Consider the following 17,082-nt stretch of genomic DNA (forward strand, 5'->3'; position numbering starts at 1 on the left):
GAGCAGAAAAGGAGCTGGCCAATGATCTTAGGAAAGCGGAATAAACAGGACCAGCTGTCTGGATGTTGGTCATATGATGTTTTACTGCCCCTGCGAAATTAAGGAAGAGTCGGTTTAACCGCTTTTATTTTCATTGTCACTAAAAAATAAGATCGTCTTAAAAACAGAAGTACAGAAGGTGGATTTTCTTCTTCGTCTGGCAAAAGTGGTGAGTAATTTTGAAGTGTTTTGCAAGCAGGGAAACGCCAAGACAAGGCGAGTTTAGACCCGCTCTGTTTTTCTCGTAAAGTTGTGTTGTTCCAGACATTAGCACGCAATATAAGTCAGTCGCCATCAGATATATCACAGATTTAACCAAACAGTTCCGCAAATCAACTTTTTAGTAGAGTCGCCACACTCTTTAGTCTTTCCTTTGCTTCTAAAAGCCTTTTAGAGCATTGAAGCAGATGATATGCATGCACTAATCACAAGCTTCTGTTTAATCAATGACCTGAACATCTGTCAGCTCAAACTCCACGGAGTTCCCCTTCAAATCGTTATCAGCAATCGCAAAAAAAAAGCATGCAAATCTGTTTGTTTTCCATGCACATTATTATTTTGAAATGTAAATACTGTGAAGTCAGAATAGTCAAGCAAATTATTTGTCAGTACAGGCGCCAAACGGAATAGCTAAATAAATAAATAATGAAATGAATATATACACTGGTTGTCAAAAGTTTGGAATAATTAAGTTTTTTTTTTTATGTTTTTGAATTAAGTCTCTTATGCTCATTTGTTTGATGAAAAAAACTGTAAAAACAAGTGTTGTGAAATATTATCACAATTTTCAAAAGGTTTTCTATTTATATTGTAAAATGTAATTTATTTTTGTGATGCCAAAGATTTTGCATCAACTCCAGTCTTCAATGTCACATGATCCTTAAGAAATCATTCTACTTTGATTCGCAGCTCAAGAAACATTTATCATTATTATCAATATTGAAAACAGTTGTGCTGCTTAATATTTTTGTGGAAACCCAAAGTTAGTTACACCATTGGTCGAGGTTGGCAGAGAGCCGCCTCCTATTTTTCTGATTGGCGATCAGATTCTGTTGTGATTTTTGTCAGGTAGTAGAAGCAGTTTATGCTTGGTATTCATAAGTAAAAATGCTTTTCAAAAATATCACACTGATTGAGTTAAACTGAATTTATCTTTGCATTGGTGAATTATTGATAATGCAAAAAGTTTGGTATATCATATGGAAATGAGTAGCTGACTGAAGATATGTAAAGTTCTAAGCATTGATTTATTGAAAGAGCAAGGGTCAGTTTTTAACATCACAGGATCACTTTGATAGCTGCAATGCCTACACGTCAAAACTATCTTAGTCGTACTATAAAACAACCATTGTGCATGACCCTAAACTGTCACTTGCTTTAAGGAACAATGACTGCAGCACCGCTGGAACAGTATCGAGAGAGAATCCGGACTGAACTGGACAGAGTTGTGGATTTCTGGCTGAAATATTCCCATGACAAAGAACACGGGTGAAATGATTCACAGTTTAAAGGAGAAGTTCACTTTAAAATGAAAATTCTGTCATCATTTACTCACCCTCATGTTGTTTCAAACCTGTATGAGTTTCTTTCTTCTGCTGAACACAAAGGAAGATATTTAGAAGAATGTCAGTAACCAGGCAGTTTCTGGGTCCCATTGACTTCCATAGTATATTTTTAGCGCAATTTTCCGCCGGACAAAATTGCGATTGTTAACTCATGATTTCTGTTCTGTCTGTGCGCACCAATCTTGCACTTCTATCTACTCCTCAACCAGACCACCTAGAGACTTCGGGTTTTCGGCATTATGTTAAGGAAGGTCTAATCTCAGGAACGCACAAAAAAAATCCAGGAAAAGATTTACTATCTCTTAGTGTTGTGATCCCATGAGGTGAGAAAATTGCGCTAAAACACTCACCGAGTTTTTATTACTTGTTTTCCTACTATGGAAGTCAATGGGACCCAGAAACTGTCTGGTTACTGACATTCTTCAAAATATCTTCCTTTCTGTTCAGCAGAAGAAAGAAATTCATACAGGTTTGAAACAACATGAGGGTGAGTATATGATGACAGAATTTTCATTTTAAAGTGAACTATTCCTTTAATGCATGGCTTCAGCAGCATTTCCCATATAATTCCTTAAAAATCTAATTGGATGTTGACATATTTGTATTATGTAAGCTTGAATGATTAACATCCATACATACATGCTGAACATTGAAATTGTCCTTAACACTGAACCCTGAGGGACACCATCGTTCAAACCGTATTCATTAGACTTTTTTAAATGAGCAATGAGTCAAAATGATGGTTATTTAAAGTCTGCGTGAACCGGAAGTTGCAAACGACTTTTCTCCAGTGCTGTGACGTATTTCCCAGTGAAACGGAATATTGAACAGAGGGCAGGGTTTTACTCTAGTGCTCCTCCTCTCCATCTCTGCTCATAGCAGACTAACGGTTTGAGGGGAGTGGTTAAGCGTTTCCCAACCCAAGTCCTCAAACCTACATCATCAGAGAAGGGACGCCATTCCAGACCGGAAGTAACTTTTCAGACTTTGATTAAAGATTACGACGGCAAACAATTTTTTTCTGTGTTTTAACTTGCACGGATTAATTGTTCACCACAAGACTAGTAATATGCGCTAACAAAGTAAATGGGGTCAATTTTGATTTCAGTTGGACTTTAAGGCATATGTACTTACTTTGCTAAGTTATAAATGTTAAGGTTAATTTTAGTTTAACATGGACATTTGTATTAAATATTATGCCCTTGTTAAATGTTTGTTTCATTATATTGACTTTAGTGGATTTTTTAACTGCCTTGGAAAAGATGGGAAGGTCTATGATGAGCTGAAATATGTGTGGTTACAGGGGAGACAGGTCAGAGCTTTACATGTTTCTCATGTTCTAATATCAATTTATTTATATAATAATCATTAGGGGCCAGTTGTTCAAAAGCTATCGTATTGGATCAAATCTTGAATATGGGTTGTTCAAACGAAGAAAAAAAAAAAAAAGGATTCTGAAATCAGATTAGATCACAAAATTCAATCTTGGTTTTCATCTGAATCAAATCATCAGTTTGTGTTCAAAACTTTTAGTAAGATTGGGATACCTTTGATCAAATTTTTTTTATTTTTTATAAAACTTTATAATTTGTGCAAAAAAATACAACATTTGTATCATGTAATACACACACACATTTTTTATTTTACTCTTGATTAGTCTAACTGTTAAAGTAATAAGTTAGAAGAAGACATTAGGCTACATATTAAGCCTTTCGGTAGCCTACAGTAAAGTAATATAGAGATTTTGGGATCATAAAATAATCCCCAAACAGCTTTAAATATCAGACAAAAAAAATAATATTATAATAATAAATGTAGCATTATTTATTTTAAAGTGGTTTTTATTTTTATCACTGTTTGTAAATTAAATTGGCACAATCATAATAGATAACCAGTCAAAAGTTCTTTGCGAGTGAACGCAAAGTTTCTTGGGTGAATGCTACGTGAAATTTTTCTGAGAGAATGCAAAAGCATTGCATTTTTTTTCCCCATCTCATATTCGTTCTATCACCATGTCCCTTTAGGGGCTCTGTAGAGCACTAGTGATCCATGTAATCTGAAAAAGTGTGTATCTGGATCAGGGTGATCCAATCTAATTTAGCTTTGAAAAACCGCCACAAAAGTAAAAACGGACTACCTTATCCTGGATAGCAAAACATGGGATTTCCAAATCCAGATCATTCTGATCCAGATTAAACGTTTGAACAACTGGCCCTTGCTGATTAAATGAGAATTTTGTTTGTTTTTCCAATACAATCTGTGTTAAGTGAGTGTCTGATGTGTCTAACGTATCCTCCAGGTATGGATGTACAGCAGGCTGTATCGTACAATGGAAAGATTTCACAAACCTGAGATTCTTGAGGCTGCTAAATCAGGTTTGTGATTCAGTTTTCAGTTGCTCTATCTATCAATAAACACACTACCATTCAAAAGTTTGGGGTATATATAAAAAATAATAAAAAAATAATACTTTTATTCATCAAGGAAGGCCAAGGGTACATTAAATTGATCAAAAGGGACAGTAAAGACTTTTACATTGTTTCAAACAATTCTATTCATCAAAGAATCCAGGAAAAATGCATCACTGTTTCCACATAAATATTAAGCAGCACAACTGTGTTCAACATTGATGATAATAATAAATGTTTCTTGTGCAGCGAATCAGCATATTAGAATGATTTCTGAAGGATCATGTGACACTGAAGACTGGAGTAATGATGCTGAAAATTCAGCTTTCACATCACAGTAATAAATTACATTCTAAAATAAACTAAAATGGAAAACTTCTTTTAAATTAAATTAATAGTTCACAATATTACTAATTTACTGGGGTTTTTTAGCAAGTATATGCAGCCTTGGCGAGTAATAATAGACTTCTTTCAAAAACATTAAAAAAAACCTTACGACCCAAACTTTTTCTGTAAGGTGCATTTTTGCAGAAACTTTTTTGTTTAGTACTGGCCTGAAAAACCTATTTCACATGAACACGTTTACACATACAGTAGTCCAAGAGACAAAATAATATCAGAATTTACACAAATGACCCAGTTCAAAGGTTAACGTGTAAACTTGTATATGTATTGTTTTTTAATGTTTTTTTTTTTTTTTTTTATGTATCAGAAAAATATCACAACATGAAATGAGCTCCCACACATCATTGCTAAACTGTTTGTGTTGTTTTTGTTTGTTTAAGATGACACTTTTTGCCACTGTTGCCTTTGGCTTGCTCAGTTGGGGATATTTGGGATATTTAATTTAATTAATCAATCAACAATACTATTGATCAGCATTACCAAACGTGGACATTTTCCACTAGAAACAAGCATTGATGTATTATTTTAATTTAATACTGTGAAGCTGCTTTGATACAATCTGTATTGTGAAAAGCGCTATATAAATAAACTTGACTTGACTTGACTTGACATGCCAGCATTTGATCTTGCAGCTTTAATCTTGGTATTCACACAGAAATGCAGTGATCCTGTCACATCAGATATGATTGAATTTCAGGAGCTGCATTTCTGCAGAAGTTTGCTCGAGTTCCGGCCTCCAGCGGCCCGGGGAAATGTGCGTTCTGCCTGACAAGAGATGGTCGAGCGGTGAAGGTTCAAAGGACGATATTCAGCGAGTGTTTTTATGTGATGGCCATGGACGAGCTGTCCAGGATTACACAAGACAAAGAGATGCAGGTAGAACTATTAGTCAATATCTCACCTAGAAATTAAACGTATGTGTAGAAGTGACTATGGTTGCACTTTTTATATTTTTTTAGTAAAAAGTTAACAGCTTTCAATGACTTTTTAGCATATGCGTTTGTTTTCTCACCTCTGATTTAAATGTCATCATGGTTGATGTCAGGTTATCTTCTGCCCTTGTTCTCACCAGGCAGATGCTGAGAGCATGATGGATCAGTTGATATTCTGGGTTCAGACTGATCCGTCGGGTCTTGGTCGTCCTCAACTTCCTGGTGATCCGTCTGTGAACAGTATGGCAGTTCCCATGATGCTCCTGTGCCTGGTAGATCAGCTGACAGAGGGTAGAACTGATGTGGAAAAGTACAAGGACCTCAGCGAATGGTGTGTGGAACAGATATTAAAGCATATACAGGTGAGCTAACCTGTATACAAGCTTTAGTGATGTGGAACTAAGCTTAGGATGTGAACGGCCTTCTGCGCATTAGATAAGTAATGGGAACGCTGAGATAATGGAAACACCAAACGATGATACATTACCCTAAATTCTTTTATCTCAGAGAGATGGAAAAGCCATTTTGGAAAGTGTCACATTGAATGGAAAGGAACTTCCTGGCTGTCAAGGGCGGTTGCAGAACCCTGGTAAGTGATCGTTTCAAATCTTACTGTCACAGTCTTCCATATAAATTCAACATCCTTTCCCAGACAGCAACATGGTGTCGGCCCAGATCCGGCCCACATCTGTTACGTGTGGAATCCACATGTGCCAGATGTGGCCCGGATCTGGGCTGACACTATGTTGCTGTCAGGGTTACTTCCTGTGACGTCTCTTTCTAGGTCACGCTCTAGAGGCCGGCTGGTTCCTGCTGCAGTATGCGCTGGCTAAAGGAGACGTGCAACTGCAGACGACGGCGGTCGATAAGTTCATGGAGATCCCGTTCCACACTGGATGGGACAAACAACATGGTGGTCTTTTCTACTTCCTGGATGTAGACGGTCACTGTCCGACTCAGGTTAGATTATACCCATGATTTGGTGTCAGATATAGGGGAAAGCAGGGTTAACTTTAACACAAATTTAGAAATAAGTACAGAAAGATTAATGTTATGAAGGATGGGATTTAATAGAATATCTGGAAAATTTATAGTGCTGTGATGAAACTAGATGGTGCAGGCTGATTGGCCACAGCTGGTTATGTAGCCAATGAGCTTGCAGCTCAACATTTCAATAGTTTGTTTCTGTGTTTGCTGTAAGTAAGTCTTGCAGTTTGCTATCAGAAACCCTCCACCTTCCCCAGTTCCACCTGTCTAGATCTGCTACAGGTCATTTCAGCATATCTTACATGCTCACATCATTATGTCTCCATAAAACATGAAAACCCATCATGTGTGTACAGTTAGAATGGAATATGAAGTTGTGGTGGCCTCACTGTGAAGCTCTGATCGCCTACCTGATGGCCTACAGTCACATCAGAGAGCCTAAATTACTGGACCGATTCAAACTGATCTACGACTACACCTTCAGACATGTAAGACACGCATTAGAGACATGTAATAAGGTATATAATGGGTGTAAAGTATCAGATGTGTCCATTGTTGTCTTTGCTCAAGTTTTCTGATGAGAAACATGGCGAGTGGTTTGGATATCTGAGTCGTCAGGGAGAGGTTGTGCTGGATTTCAAAGGAGGACCCTACAAAGGTGAGTAGCTGCAGTTGTAGCTAAATCGAAATATTTGAATATTTAATTTATTCCTGAGATGTGAAAGCTGAATTTTCAGCATTATAACTCCAGTCTTCAGTGTCACATGATCCTGAAATCGTTCTAATATGCTGATTTGCTGCTTAAGAAACATTTATCATCAATGTTGAAAACAGTTGTGCTGCTTAATTTTGTGGAAACCGTTTTTTTTTTCAGAATTCTTTTGACAAAAGAACAGCATTTATTTAGAAACTTTTTTTTAAATAGTTTACTTAAATCTTTACTGTAACTTTTGAAACATCAAAGTTTATGTATTTAAACTTTGAACCATGACACATTACTGTAATCCTTGTACAGGGTTCTTCCATGTTCCTCGGTGTCTCTACATGTGTGAGAAGCTTCTGGATGGTCTTCTTGAAAAGCAGGATTCTTGAACTTTCACTGATATTTTGCACTCCATTACCAGATGTGACAGGAAGTGTAAATGACATCCTTTGCATGAATAATTATAATTTTAACTACACTAATACTTCCTGTCAAACTGTATTACGGGTTCATAGTTTTCATTTTGCTAATTTTTAAGTGCCATTATTTTTCAAGCCATTCATCTAACATGTGAGTGAAAAAGGGACCATCGTTATTTTTTTATTTTTTTTTAAAGATTTAGATGAGTTCGTTCAAGCCATGGCAAATGTTCAGAAGTTGGGACTTGGGTATGTCACTAAAGGGTTTTCTTGATTTACTTTATCAAGACTAATGTAATACATAGAAAGCAAGTTTATAAAGCTAGAAAAAACTATGTTCTGTAAACTACTACTCTGATGATCACTGTGCTGCTCTTACGAGCGCCTTTTTGTTAATCTCTTTCATAACTCTGCACACATTAGTAGCTAAACCATGTAAAGACATTCCAACTGCTCTGAATAAATTGATGTTTACTGAAATGATTATATATGTGATTTTGGATTACTTAGTACAGTACTTTTGTCATTTAGCTGATGCTAAATGTATGTGAAACTCAAATCACCATACTTAAACTCATCACCACACATTGTAAACCACTTACGGTACATTTACATGACAAGGGTGTACTAAAAACAGAAGTGTTTCTTTGGCATTTTTCACGTACAGACAACATTGTCAAAATGATCCCTGTTCACACAGATCTGCGGAAATGACTAAAGACACTTATTATTCATGCCAGGCCAGTAGGTGGCGATGTCACTTTAAAAAAACACTACATTCCTACAGACTGAACAGGTAATACGCATGCGCAGGATGTCAATTTTCTCAAATGTGTCTCTGTAGTTTACACAGTCAATAACGGCATCGTTTTCAAAAGTTTGCGTTTCCAGGTTTCCAATGACATTATGTAAATGAACATTTTCTGTTTTTAGTGTAAAATGGTGTCATGTAAACGGCCCAGCGGCTACCACCATAAAAGTAATTAAACAGATTCCTAAAACAATTCTAAACTTTTATTTTCTAACAAGAGTGAAAAGAAACAAAGGCAACATTTAAATGAAAATGTTTATACACAAACTCACGACAATGCGTGTCTGCAATACCAATAATAATAATATAATAAGAATTATTAGAACCCCAGCAACAATAGAAGATGGAAAAAAAGGGAGTTAAAGTGAGATTTTGTACAGTTCCGTGGAGAGGAAGAGGGGAAGAGAGCAGGTAGCTTAAGAGACAACAGTATCACTGAAAGGAAATGACAATGAAGACAGTAAAACTTAGAGGAAGAGGAAAAGAAAGAAAGGACTATGCAGTAACCTATCTTAGGAAAAGTAGCACCAGAACGTAAATGCCTTTGTTTTTTCCATCACACTTTCAAAATATTGTACTAGTTTTATTCACAATGTCGAGTCCCCCTGACAAAACGTGAGACTCGGTACAAAAAGAATACCGGTGTCATCATGGCAGCGATACCAGTCCTCTGATAAACGCCCCTCCTCTGCCTGGCCGTCAAGTTTGAGTGAGTGTGTGGTTGGTGTGTGTGTGTGTGAGAATACCTGGACAAGTCGTATTATGCAGCACACGGCATTTGCGTTAAGAACAGTTTGGTACATCAATATTGTAAAGACAGCTTGACTGCAGGGCAAAACCCATTTTCTCCTTCCTCTAAGAGAACAGAGACCTGCAGCCTGCGTCAGTGAACTGTTCAGGATGAGGTGTGTGAACAGAGGCCAACGGGAAGAAAAACAGGAAAAAGTGCAGCGGTTAGTATGGTGGGGAGCGTCCATTTGATGGGTTGAAAAGAATAATTAATGTGAGCTTATTATGTGAGGAAATGAGCCTGAGCCCTGTGTTTTTCTGTCTCTGTGGTTCTCCTCTCAGTCGCCATCTGCCCCTCCACAGCTTCAGGAAAACATCACCAGATCTGCAAGACAACAGCAAGTCCGTTTGTTTCTGATAGTCCTCACGAATAAAAACGTGTGCTTGCAGTTTGATTTTGAGTGGGTACCTCTGTGTGGATTTGGGGGCGGTGTGTGACTGACGGGTCTTGTCTTCTTGCATTCAGAAGCCTCTGTGGATTTTGGCCCGCCTTCAGTTTTCTGGCTCTTTCTCTTCCTCTTGGTGTCCTTTGACTTGTTGCCACGACCTGAGCTTCTCTGCTCCAGCAGCTCAATCTGATTTCACACACAAAAAAGTAAGGTCTGATTATGAGGGACCCAAAATGGCAGCAAAAGAAGAAACATTTCTTGAGCAGCTTGAACATGATTTCAAAAGATTTACAAAGATCTACAATAGTGAATCCAACTCCGACAGCTATAGTGTTGCTTAACGCCGGGTACACACTGCACGGTTTTGAAAGTCGTCGGATCGTTACACGACGGATCGGCGACAGGGGGGTCACACATTACACATGGAAACTACATTTCACAAACAAACCTACAGGAAATAACGTAAGATCATGCACAAGACTGGATTTCTTCTTGTTAAAATGATGCAAGCAAGAAGCTTGTGATCCAAGTGCACTGATTTGCAGTGAATGAAAAACGAACTTTCCCTTGCCCTGTATCTTGTGCTCTCAGTGGCCGTAGGTCATCGCAGATGTAATTTCCAGTCAAAACACACTAAATATCTCACGGGCATCAGCCCATCTCTCAAGAGCGTATCTTTGATCATACATAAGATGAACAAGCACCAATTTGCTTCAGATTTCGGGAATTTGCGATTTCCACAAACCTGTCGGTGAGTGAAAATCAGGGCTAAAATCAAGCAGTGTGTACCCAGCAAAAGTATGGCATGGTCACTGAAATTAAATATATTTGTTTAAAACATTGACAAAGGCACTTTCAACACACAGCCTTCACAAAATGTCACATGACCTTTAAACAGAAAAATGCAGTTACAAAAGGATTACTCATCTAATTGCAAATCACCTCCAATTTTACCAGTTTAAGGAGTTTGACAGCCATAAAGGTTATCTATTATAAACTATGGCCAAAAGCTTTTTTTCCCGAGGCTAGCATATTTTTCCAAATGTTTTCAATGGGAGTGCCACATTTTTGAAACGCCAGCAGCGTGACGAGGTGCTGGGTGTCTTATTTCATACTGATAACTAGCCGGTTTTTACCAGCTACCAAGAGTTAAAGAATGTTCAACTTTGGGTAAAACGAAGCGCTTATCACTGTCACTTTTTACCCAGCCGTCCAATCACAGAGGAGGGGGAGGGGGGATAAATACAACACTGACCAAACGCATCATTCTGCTTGTACAATGTCAACAGATGACAACAAGAATAATAAGGGAACAATTTACACAGCTAGGCGTTTTCAGCTGGCTAAAAACACTTTGGTGGACACACAGCCTATGTGAGAAAAAGCTGTAACGCTAACGGTTCAAGTAGGTAACAAGTTTAGGAGGTCTGATATCACTAACAGTTGAGGGGCCAGTTGCATAAACAGCCACTGTGTTAAGACGGTGTCTTAAGAACTAGTTTGACCAGCTACCAGTTATCCAAGGGGTAATCATTCTTCTTTTTGGATTCCAATCTACCTTTTTTATGTAATGAACAAATTAGATGACTAACTTTTTAGTCTAAGACTGGTCACAACTTTTTTTAAAGATTAGTCTCAAGAGGAAAATAAAAGGCAAACAATAAAACATGAAAAAGAAATTAAATGAGGAAAGGGAAAAGAAAAGGAAACAAAATGACAAGGAACAAAATAAAACAATAGGAAAAAAATTGTAAGCTAAAGACAAGAAAAGGAAAAATAAAGAAGGTAAAAATAAAAGCATGAAGTGAAAGGATTAAGACAAGAAAGGGGAAAATAAATGGAAATAGTATAGAAATGGAAATGAAAAGAACAGGAAAAATAAAATAATGAAAATGTAGGGAAATTAAATAGAAAAGGAAAAATAAACAAATAGGAAAAGAAAGAGGAAATAAATTGTGAAGCTAAGAAAACAGGAAAGGAAAAATGAATAGGAAAAAGGAAATGGAAAGAAAAACATTTGACAGGAATAATAAAAGGAAAAAGAAATTAAAGGACAAATAAATTAAAAGAAATTAAAGGACAAATAAATTAAAAGAAAATAATGAAAGGAAATGAAATTGAAAAGGAAAGGTAAAACAAAAAAAGGAATAAGAAAGGAAGGGAAAAAGGTCAAATAAAAGGAGAAAAAAGAAAAGCCTCTGCCTGATGTAAATAACTATCACTTAAGCGGTGTTCATCTGGAAATTTGATTTCGATTAGTGACATTACATATACTCAGGGGTTAGGCAAAAAAAAAAAAATATTTTGACTTAATATGTTTTCTCGGCCAAACCCCATTCCACAGCCTGTCACACACACACACACACACAGTTAAAGAGCAGTTTTTTTCTTGTTGTAAGTAGGAGTATAGTGAGTACATGCTTTACCTTCACAAATGAAATACTCAAAAGAACATTTGCATTTAAAGAAAGGCCATTTTGAACTGCATTTCTATTTAAATGTCAATGTTTTAAATCTAATGCTTTTACAAGACTTGACTCTTTGTGATGTGTTAAAGTTATGCAAATGGTTAATTATTTGTATGACTACAAGTTTTTATTTCTCAAATAATAAAAGGCAAACAGAGCTTTTGCCGCAAAGTGAGCTAATATCACAAACTCTGTATAATATAATATCTGTTTTTAACCTAGCCATTATACCCTGGACATTATATTCATTTTTTTTAACCTGATCATTATAATATAAGAATTATAACGCATGTTCTAACTCATCCTGTTAACACTGAGGGAAACTAATAGCACCAGGATCAGAACAAAAAGTGCATTTATGGTAGGGATGGGCATTTCAAGCAAAAATAATATTCAATGATCGCTGGGAATTATTCGATTGTTATTCGAAAATCGCACCCCTTGCCCATATGCTCACCGGTAAAACGTGCTCCCTCAAATTCCGCTATGACATTACATTTCTCTGTACTGTAGGCCTATACATGTAGCCATTAAAGAAAACGCATATAGTTTCATATGTATGTTTAAGTAAAATGTTATTTTTTTATTTCATGTATGTTGATTATATGAAGAGTGAACAGCATGAGTAAGATAGGATCATTAGATGTGCAATATATTGGGAGACATATGGAGTGGGTCAGACATGATTTTGACCACTTCATTAAGTTTTGTTTTGTATAAAACCTTTCTTTAAAGTGAATTCAGTTTTGTATAAATTGTATCTTAATTTTAATCTGTTTCATCAACCACTTGCCTAGATTTAATAAATGAGAAGCAAATATAGCAGACAATAATCAGGACATGGAGGCGCTGGTGCGATCACTTGCATTGCTTGTGAACTGGAATGTTTCATAAATGAACCGAAACTCAGCATATAGGCTACTTCACAGGCATGAGAATTATATCTATAGAAAGCTTGAAATGTCTACTTTTAAACAAAATTAAAAACGAAAAAGAAGCGGACTACTCACTTATGTAATCCGGATAAAATGTTAATTTCTCTCTATAGGCGCGTTCACTACATTTGGACATTTTTGTGTAATTCTATTTATTAAATGTGTAGAATATAGGGCCTGTCGCGGTGAAGGAATTTCCCTTGTGGTAATTTTGAGTGGCTCAATAGCACGATATGCGGTATTATCGCCATTTATTTATGTAATTATTTATTTATATTTATTTGTTGCTATATAAATAAGTGTTACGATGTGTTTAGCATGCACAAAAACGAGAACATTTTCAGTAACCAATGTAACCGAAACTAAACCGCGTCTCTATGCATTGAAAGACTGTCACTCAGCGTGCTGTCACATTGTTACGGCAACGAACTGTCAGCGTTTTTTTGAGTGAGTCATTAAACCGTTCATTCAACGAACAAGTTCAAAAACGCTGATTCATTGATTAAAAGATAGATGGAATGAAACAAGATGTTAATTATTTTTAAGTTTGAGCTCCACTTTTCAAGGCTCAGCTGACCAGCAATGCGTCGCATGGGTAACGCTGAAGCTGATGCTTCATTTAAAGCTGCAGTCGGCAAGATTTTTTTGATCATATTCACTGAAACCGACACTATGCTCCGACAGAACAACATAAATCAGCCGGTTTTAGAAAAAAACCCGCGCTTCTACCTCCACCTGGAGCCTGTTATTTGTTTTGCAAAAATCCACCGCTCCCAGTTCTTCTGGTCCAATCAGCGCAGGGCTGTGTGAGATCTGACTGTCAATCACAGTTCGTGCACACGCCACAGATCCCCCCTCCCCGCGCACGTTACAATATCACATGCACACGCCTGAAGTTCGCAGGTGTGTTGGATTGTACGAAGCGTGATGGCGGAGAGAAAATCTACTAACAAGCTTCCAATTCCTCGGTTATTGCCATCTATGGGTAGATTAGCCAGGGCAGCCTACCTCCGAGTCCATGGTGTTGATCGATGCTGAAGAGACGGCCGCGTTCACAGAAAATCTGGTGTACACGCACTGACGAGCACGAACTCGATGGGAGGGTGCTCGCTGGTAGTGGGGGAGGGGCATGAGAGTTGTAAACATTCAAAATTTTGGCTAAGTAGACCCAATCTGCCAGACTTGCCGACTGCAGCTTTAATAGAGACCATGACATTGATTAAATGCGTGACTCGCTGATTTTTTTTCCCACGGCTTCCTCGTGCTGTGGAATTCTGACCAGCGCTGCGCTGCCGCCAATTACGGTAATACCTTCAACGTTAAAAGGATGATACGACAAATATTTCACTTTCCTTGGACACAGCAACCTTTTCACGAATGTATGACTTGACCTCAAAGACAGACGCAGGTAATCGCACGCGCTCAGTCGATCTCTCATTCACTGTCTGTTTAGGCTTAAGTGCAAATCCACGAAGCCTCTGTACAAATCACCATGATAAACAGTCTTGTTATTATTAGCTTATTTAACATTTAATACACATGGCACGAAGTTCAAAACAAGAAGGGTATAGCCTTGTGAAAAAAGAAAATGTGAATATCGCAGTTGCTGCGGTTACTTGCTTTCCTCTGCAGTTGGCCTGTCAGTAGCGCGGTACTACAATATTGCGGTTATCGCGACAGCCCTAGTAGAATACTTTCCAAACAGTTACATGTAGTATTATAAATGTTATGTTCAGACGTTCATGATATAAAAAAATAAACATATAGTATTATAAATGTTATGTTCAGACGTTCATGATATAAAAAAAATAAACATTAGAATAACTTTTAAAAATGGAGTGAACACGGAGCAGTTTTTCCGTCAGCGGGAATTTCCAGGACCCGGAGTGGAGTGATTACAGAACGCTTAGAGTGGAGAGAGGAATGTGCTTTAGCTCCACTCCAGGCTTTGATCACACCCCCTCACCAGGGTGAATACGCCTCGTCTTTCCTTAATTTAAGACCTATTCAAACTAAAAGACAATTATTACACTATTTGAGAAATGTAAGCCTATTTATGGCCTTAAAATTAAGAAATGTGAATTCAAGACATTAAGGACAGACGGGAACCCTACAATTGACGGAAATCCGTCGTAAAATCGCTGCAATTAATGGAAATCCGTCATAGCAATGGAGAACTTTAATCCCTGTAGACTGCTTACAAATATAACAATTATGAGGTAACAAAAATGGTCCTCACAGCATAAATCTGGTGATCTGAAACTCTCTTCCCTCACCTGTATGAGTGTGTGCAGAGCATCATGGGGCGGCTGTGATGCTGCCTGTAGGATCCTGTAAATGGTGTGTGTCTGGTCAAGCGTGACCTCTAGCAGGTCCCCTTCTAGCTGAAGCTCCTCCAGCTGTTCTCTAGTGGATGTGCTCAGCTCAATCACCGGCCCTTTTAGACACGACACTAGTGACGACAGAGACTCCACCCCTGACAAGAGAGAAGAGCAAATGGGTTAAAATTTAATTTAAGCAGCTTGATTACTCATATAAGGGAGGCTAGTGAACAAACCTGTAACATCATGAGTGCTTGACTTCCTGGCAATTCCATTCTCACAGCCAGACTGGACAAGACGACGGAAAAAAAAAGTTTTACAAATATGTTTGTATGTTTACATTTGTATGAATTCATGAATGTTACAACTGCACCCCCTTACCGATGTGCCATTGGCAGCCTTCTCTTCACTCTTTTTTGGCGAGTTAACATCCTCCGTCAGATCGATAACTCCATCTTCCGTTTCCTCAGAGTCAGACAGCACAATTACAGCATCCCCGTTCCATTTCTTTTTCTCCACTGGTTCTTCCTCTTTTATACTGACCATTTCCTCCTTCACTTGTTGCACACTCTCTAGCGCCCTCTGTACTTCTGGAGTGTCTAGTGCCTGTTTGGCTCGACCCTGCCAGTTAATGGCTCTCTCTGTAAGACACTGTAACGCCTCTCCCTCTGGCAGGCGTACAGGTAACCTCTGCAGTGCCACCAGCAGAGCTAGAATGGTTTCTAGCCGTGGCCGCCGGGATCGTTGGCACCGCGGACAGAGGAAACGTGTGTTCCAGTCCCACCAGCAGAGGGGCTTTGTTAGATGTGTGTCGGAGGAGCCCAGCAGTGGTGGAAAGGGCACACAACCTCCGTGGAACCAGTCTTTGCACAGATGGCACCGGTGAAGCAAGGGGTGGGGCGGACCATTGCACACGCATACTGATTGGCTAGGGTTGAGGGAAGGGGCGGAGCCACCATTCAGCAGTACAGGACTGTCTGAGTCGAGGGGCATATCTGTCTCCATAGAGTCACTCTGTTTCCTTTCTATCTTGATGCCGTTCTGGTCACCGTTTGCTCCTTTTTCCACACCAGGTTTAGTTAAATTAACCTGCTGAAGACGAAGAAGGGCCTCTTTCTCCAGACGCTCCCCTTCTTTGAATGCCATCACCTGATATTGATAACGTAAGTCACATAAATATGCAAAACTCAAGTTACAATGCGATTGGGAAAAAATAGAATTATCTAGGCTGTGTTCCAAAACCTAGTGAGCGGCCTCAGCATCCTAGAGCCGAAGGTATACATACTTGAGGTCCTTGCACAAGAAGTTCGAAATTTCCACACGTTATAAAATAAATACGACCTCACGTTGTGTCAATCACGTTTACACGCTGCCCATGGAAATTTCGTCCGTCATAAATTTCGGATCGGGTTCGATTTTCTGCGTCTTTCGCATCCGTAGCAAGCAAGCGTGCCGCACAAGCCCTGAAAAGTGAAGCCAAAACGTCTCGATCGCCCCCCGGTGACTGGTCCTAGTATAGCTCATAAGCCCCGCCTCCCCGTGTTATTCAACGGGACGTGAGACCAACTAAACAATTAAATTACACTTCAAATATCTTTTTTCCAAAGGTGGTTTCTTTCATTTGCTGTCGTTTTTATCACGCTGATGTAAGTTCAAATGTCTGTTTCAAAAATAAGTTGTTTTTTAGTTAGTTACGTGATGCGGTGGTGTAACGTCATGATTGACAGCTGTGATTGACAGGTTCTCCGAGCGAAGTAGTCACTGAAGCACCAACGGACATTTTTTTCGGGATCTTCGGAGGACTGAGGAGATTGCATTTACTTTATTTTAACAAGCCTCTTGTCGTACTGCAATCAATTTTTAAAAAAGTGTGCAGAATCCACTCTCCCTGAGAGCATTCTGCGAGAGTGA

At 38.4% G+C, this 17,082-nt stretch overlaps 2 protein-coding genes across 3 annotated transcripts in view; one reads left to right on the forward strand and one right to left on the reverse strand.

The window, feature by feature from the left end:
* Nucleotides 1-37: 37 nt before the first annotated feature.
* Nucleotides 38-7,941, forward strand: renbp (renin binding protein). Its single transcript, XM_084087263.1, has 11 exons — nucleotides 38-208; nucleotides 1,422-1,527; nucleotides 2,841-2,916; nucleotides 3,904-3,979; nucleotides 5,115-5,293; nucleotides 5,490-5,711; nucleotides 5,857-5,938; nucleotides 6,134-6,309; nucleotides 6,693-6,824; nucleotides 6,907-6,994; nucleotides 7,352-7,941. Exons 2-11 carry the CDS (start codon nucleotides 1,427-1,429, stop codon nucleotides 7,426-7,428), a joined length of 1,209 nt encoding a protein of 402 aa, XP_083943389.1. The 5' UTR covers nucleotides 38-208; nucleotides 1,422-1,426; the 3' UTR covers nucleotides 7,429-7,941.
* A 516-nt stretch (nucleotides 7,942-8,457) lies between these two features.
* Nucleotides 8,458-17,082, reverse strand: part of kdm5c (lysine demethylase 5C) — a 28,205-nt gene continuing 19,580 nt past the window's right edge. For both annotated transcript variants that reach the window (XM_084087262.1, XM_084087261.1), the window contains 5 exons: nucleotides 15,553-16,320; nucleotides 15,408-15,459; nucleotides 15,127-15,326; nucleotides 9,468-9,633; nucleotides 8,458-9,383 (listed from right to left, as the gene is read on the reverse strand). In XM_084087262.1, coding sequence (XP_083943388.1) covers nucleotides 9,364-9,383; nucleotides 9,468-9,633; nucleotides 15,127-15,326; nucleotides 15,408-15,459; nucleotides 15,553-16,320 — 1,206 coding nt within the window. In that variant the 3' untranslated portion in view covers nucleotides 8,458-9,363. The remainder of the gene's footprint in view (nucleotides 9,384-9,467; nucleotides 9,634-15,126; nucleotides 15,327-15,407; nucleotides 15,460-15,552; nucleotides 16,321-17,082) is intronic.

This window comes from Abramis brama, assembly GCF_963993115.1.
Source record: "Abramis brama genome assembly, chromosome: 16".
NCBI classification, from domain to species: domain Eukaryota; kingdom Metazoa; phylum Chordata; class Actinopteri; order Cypriniformes; family Leuciscidae; genus Abramis; species Abramis brama.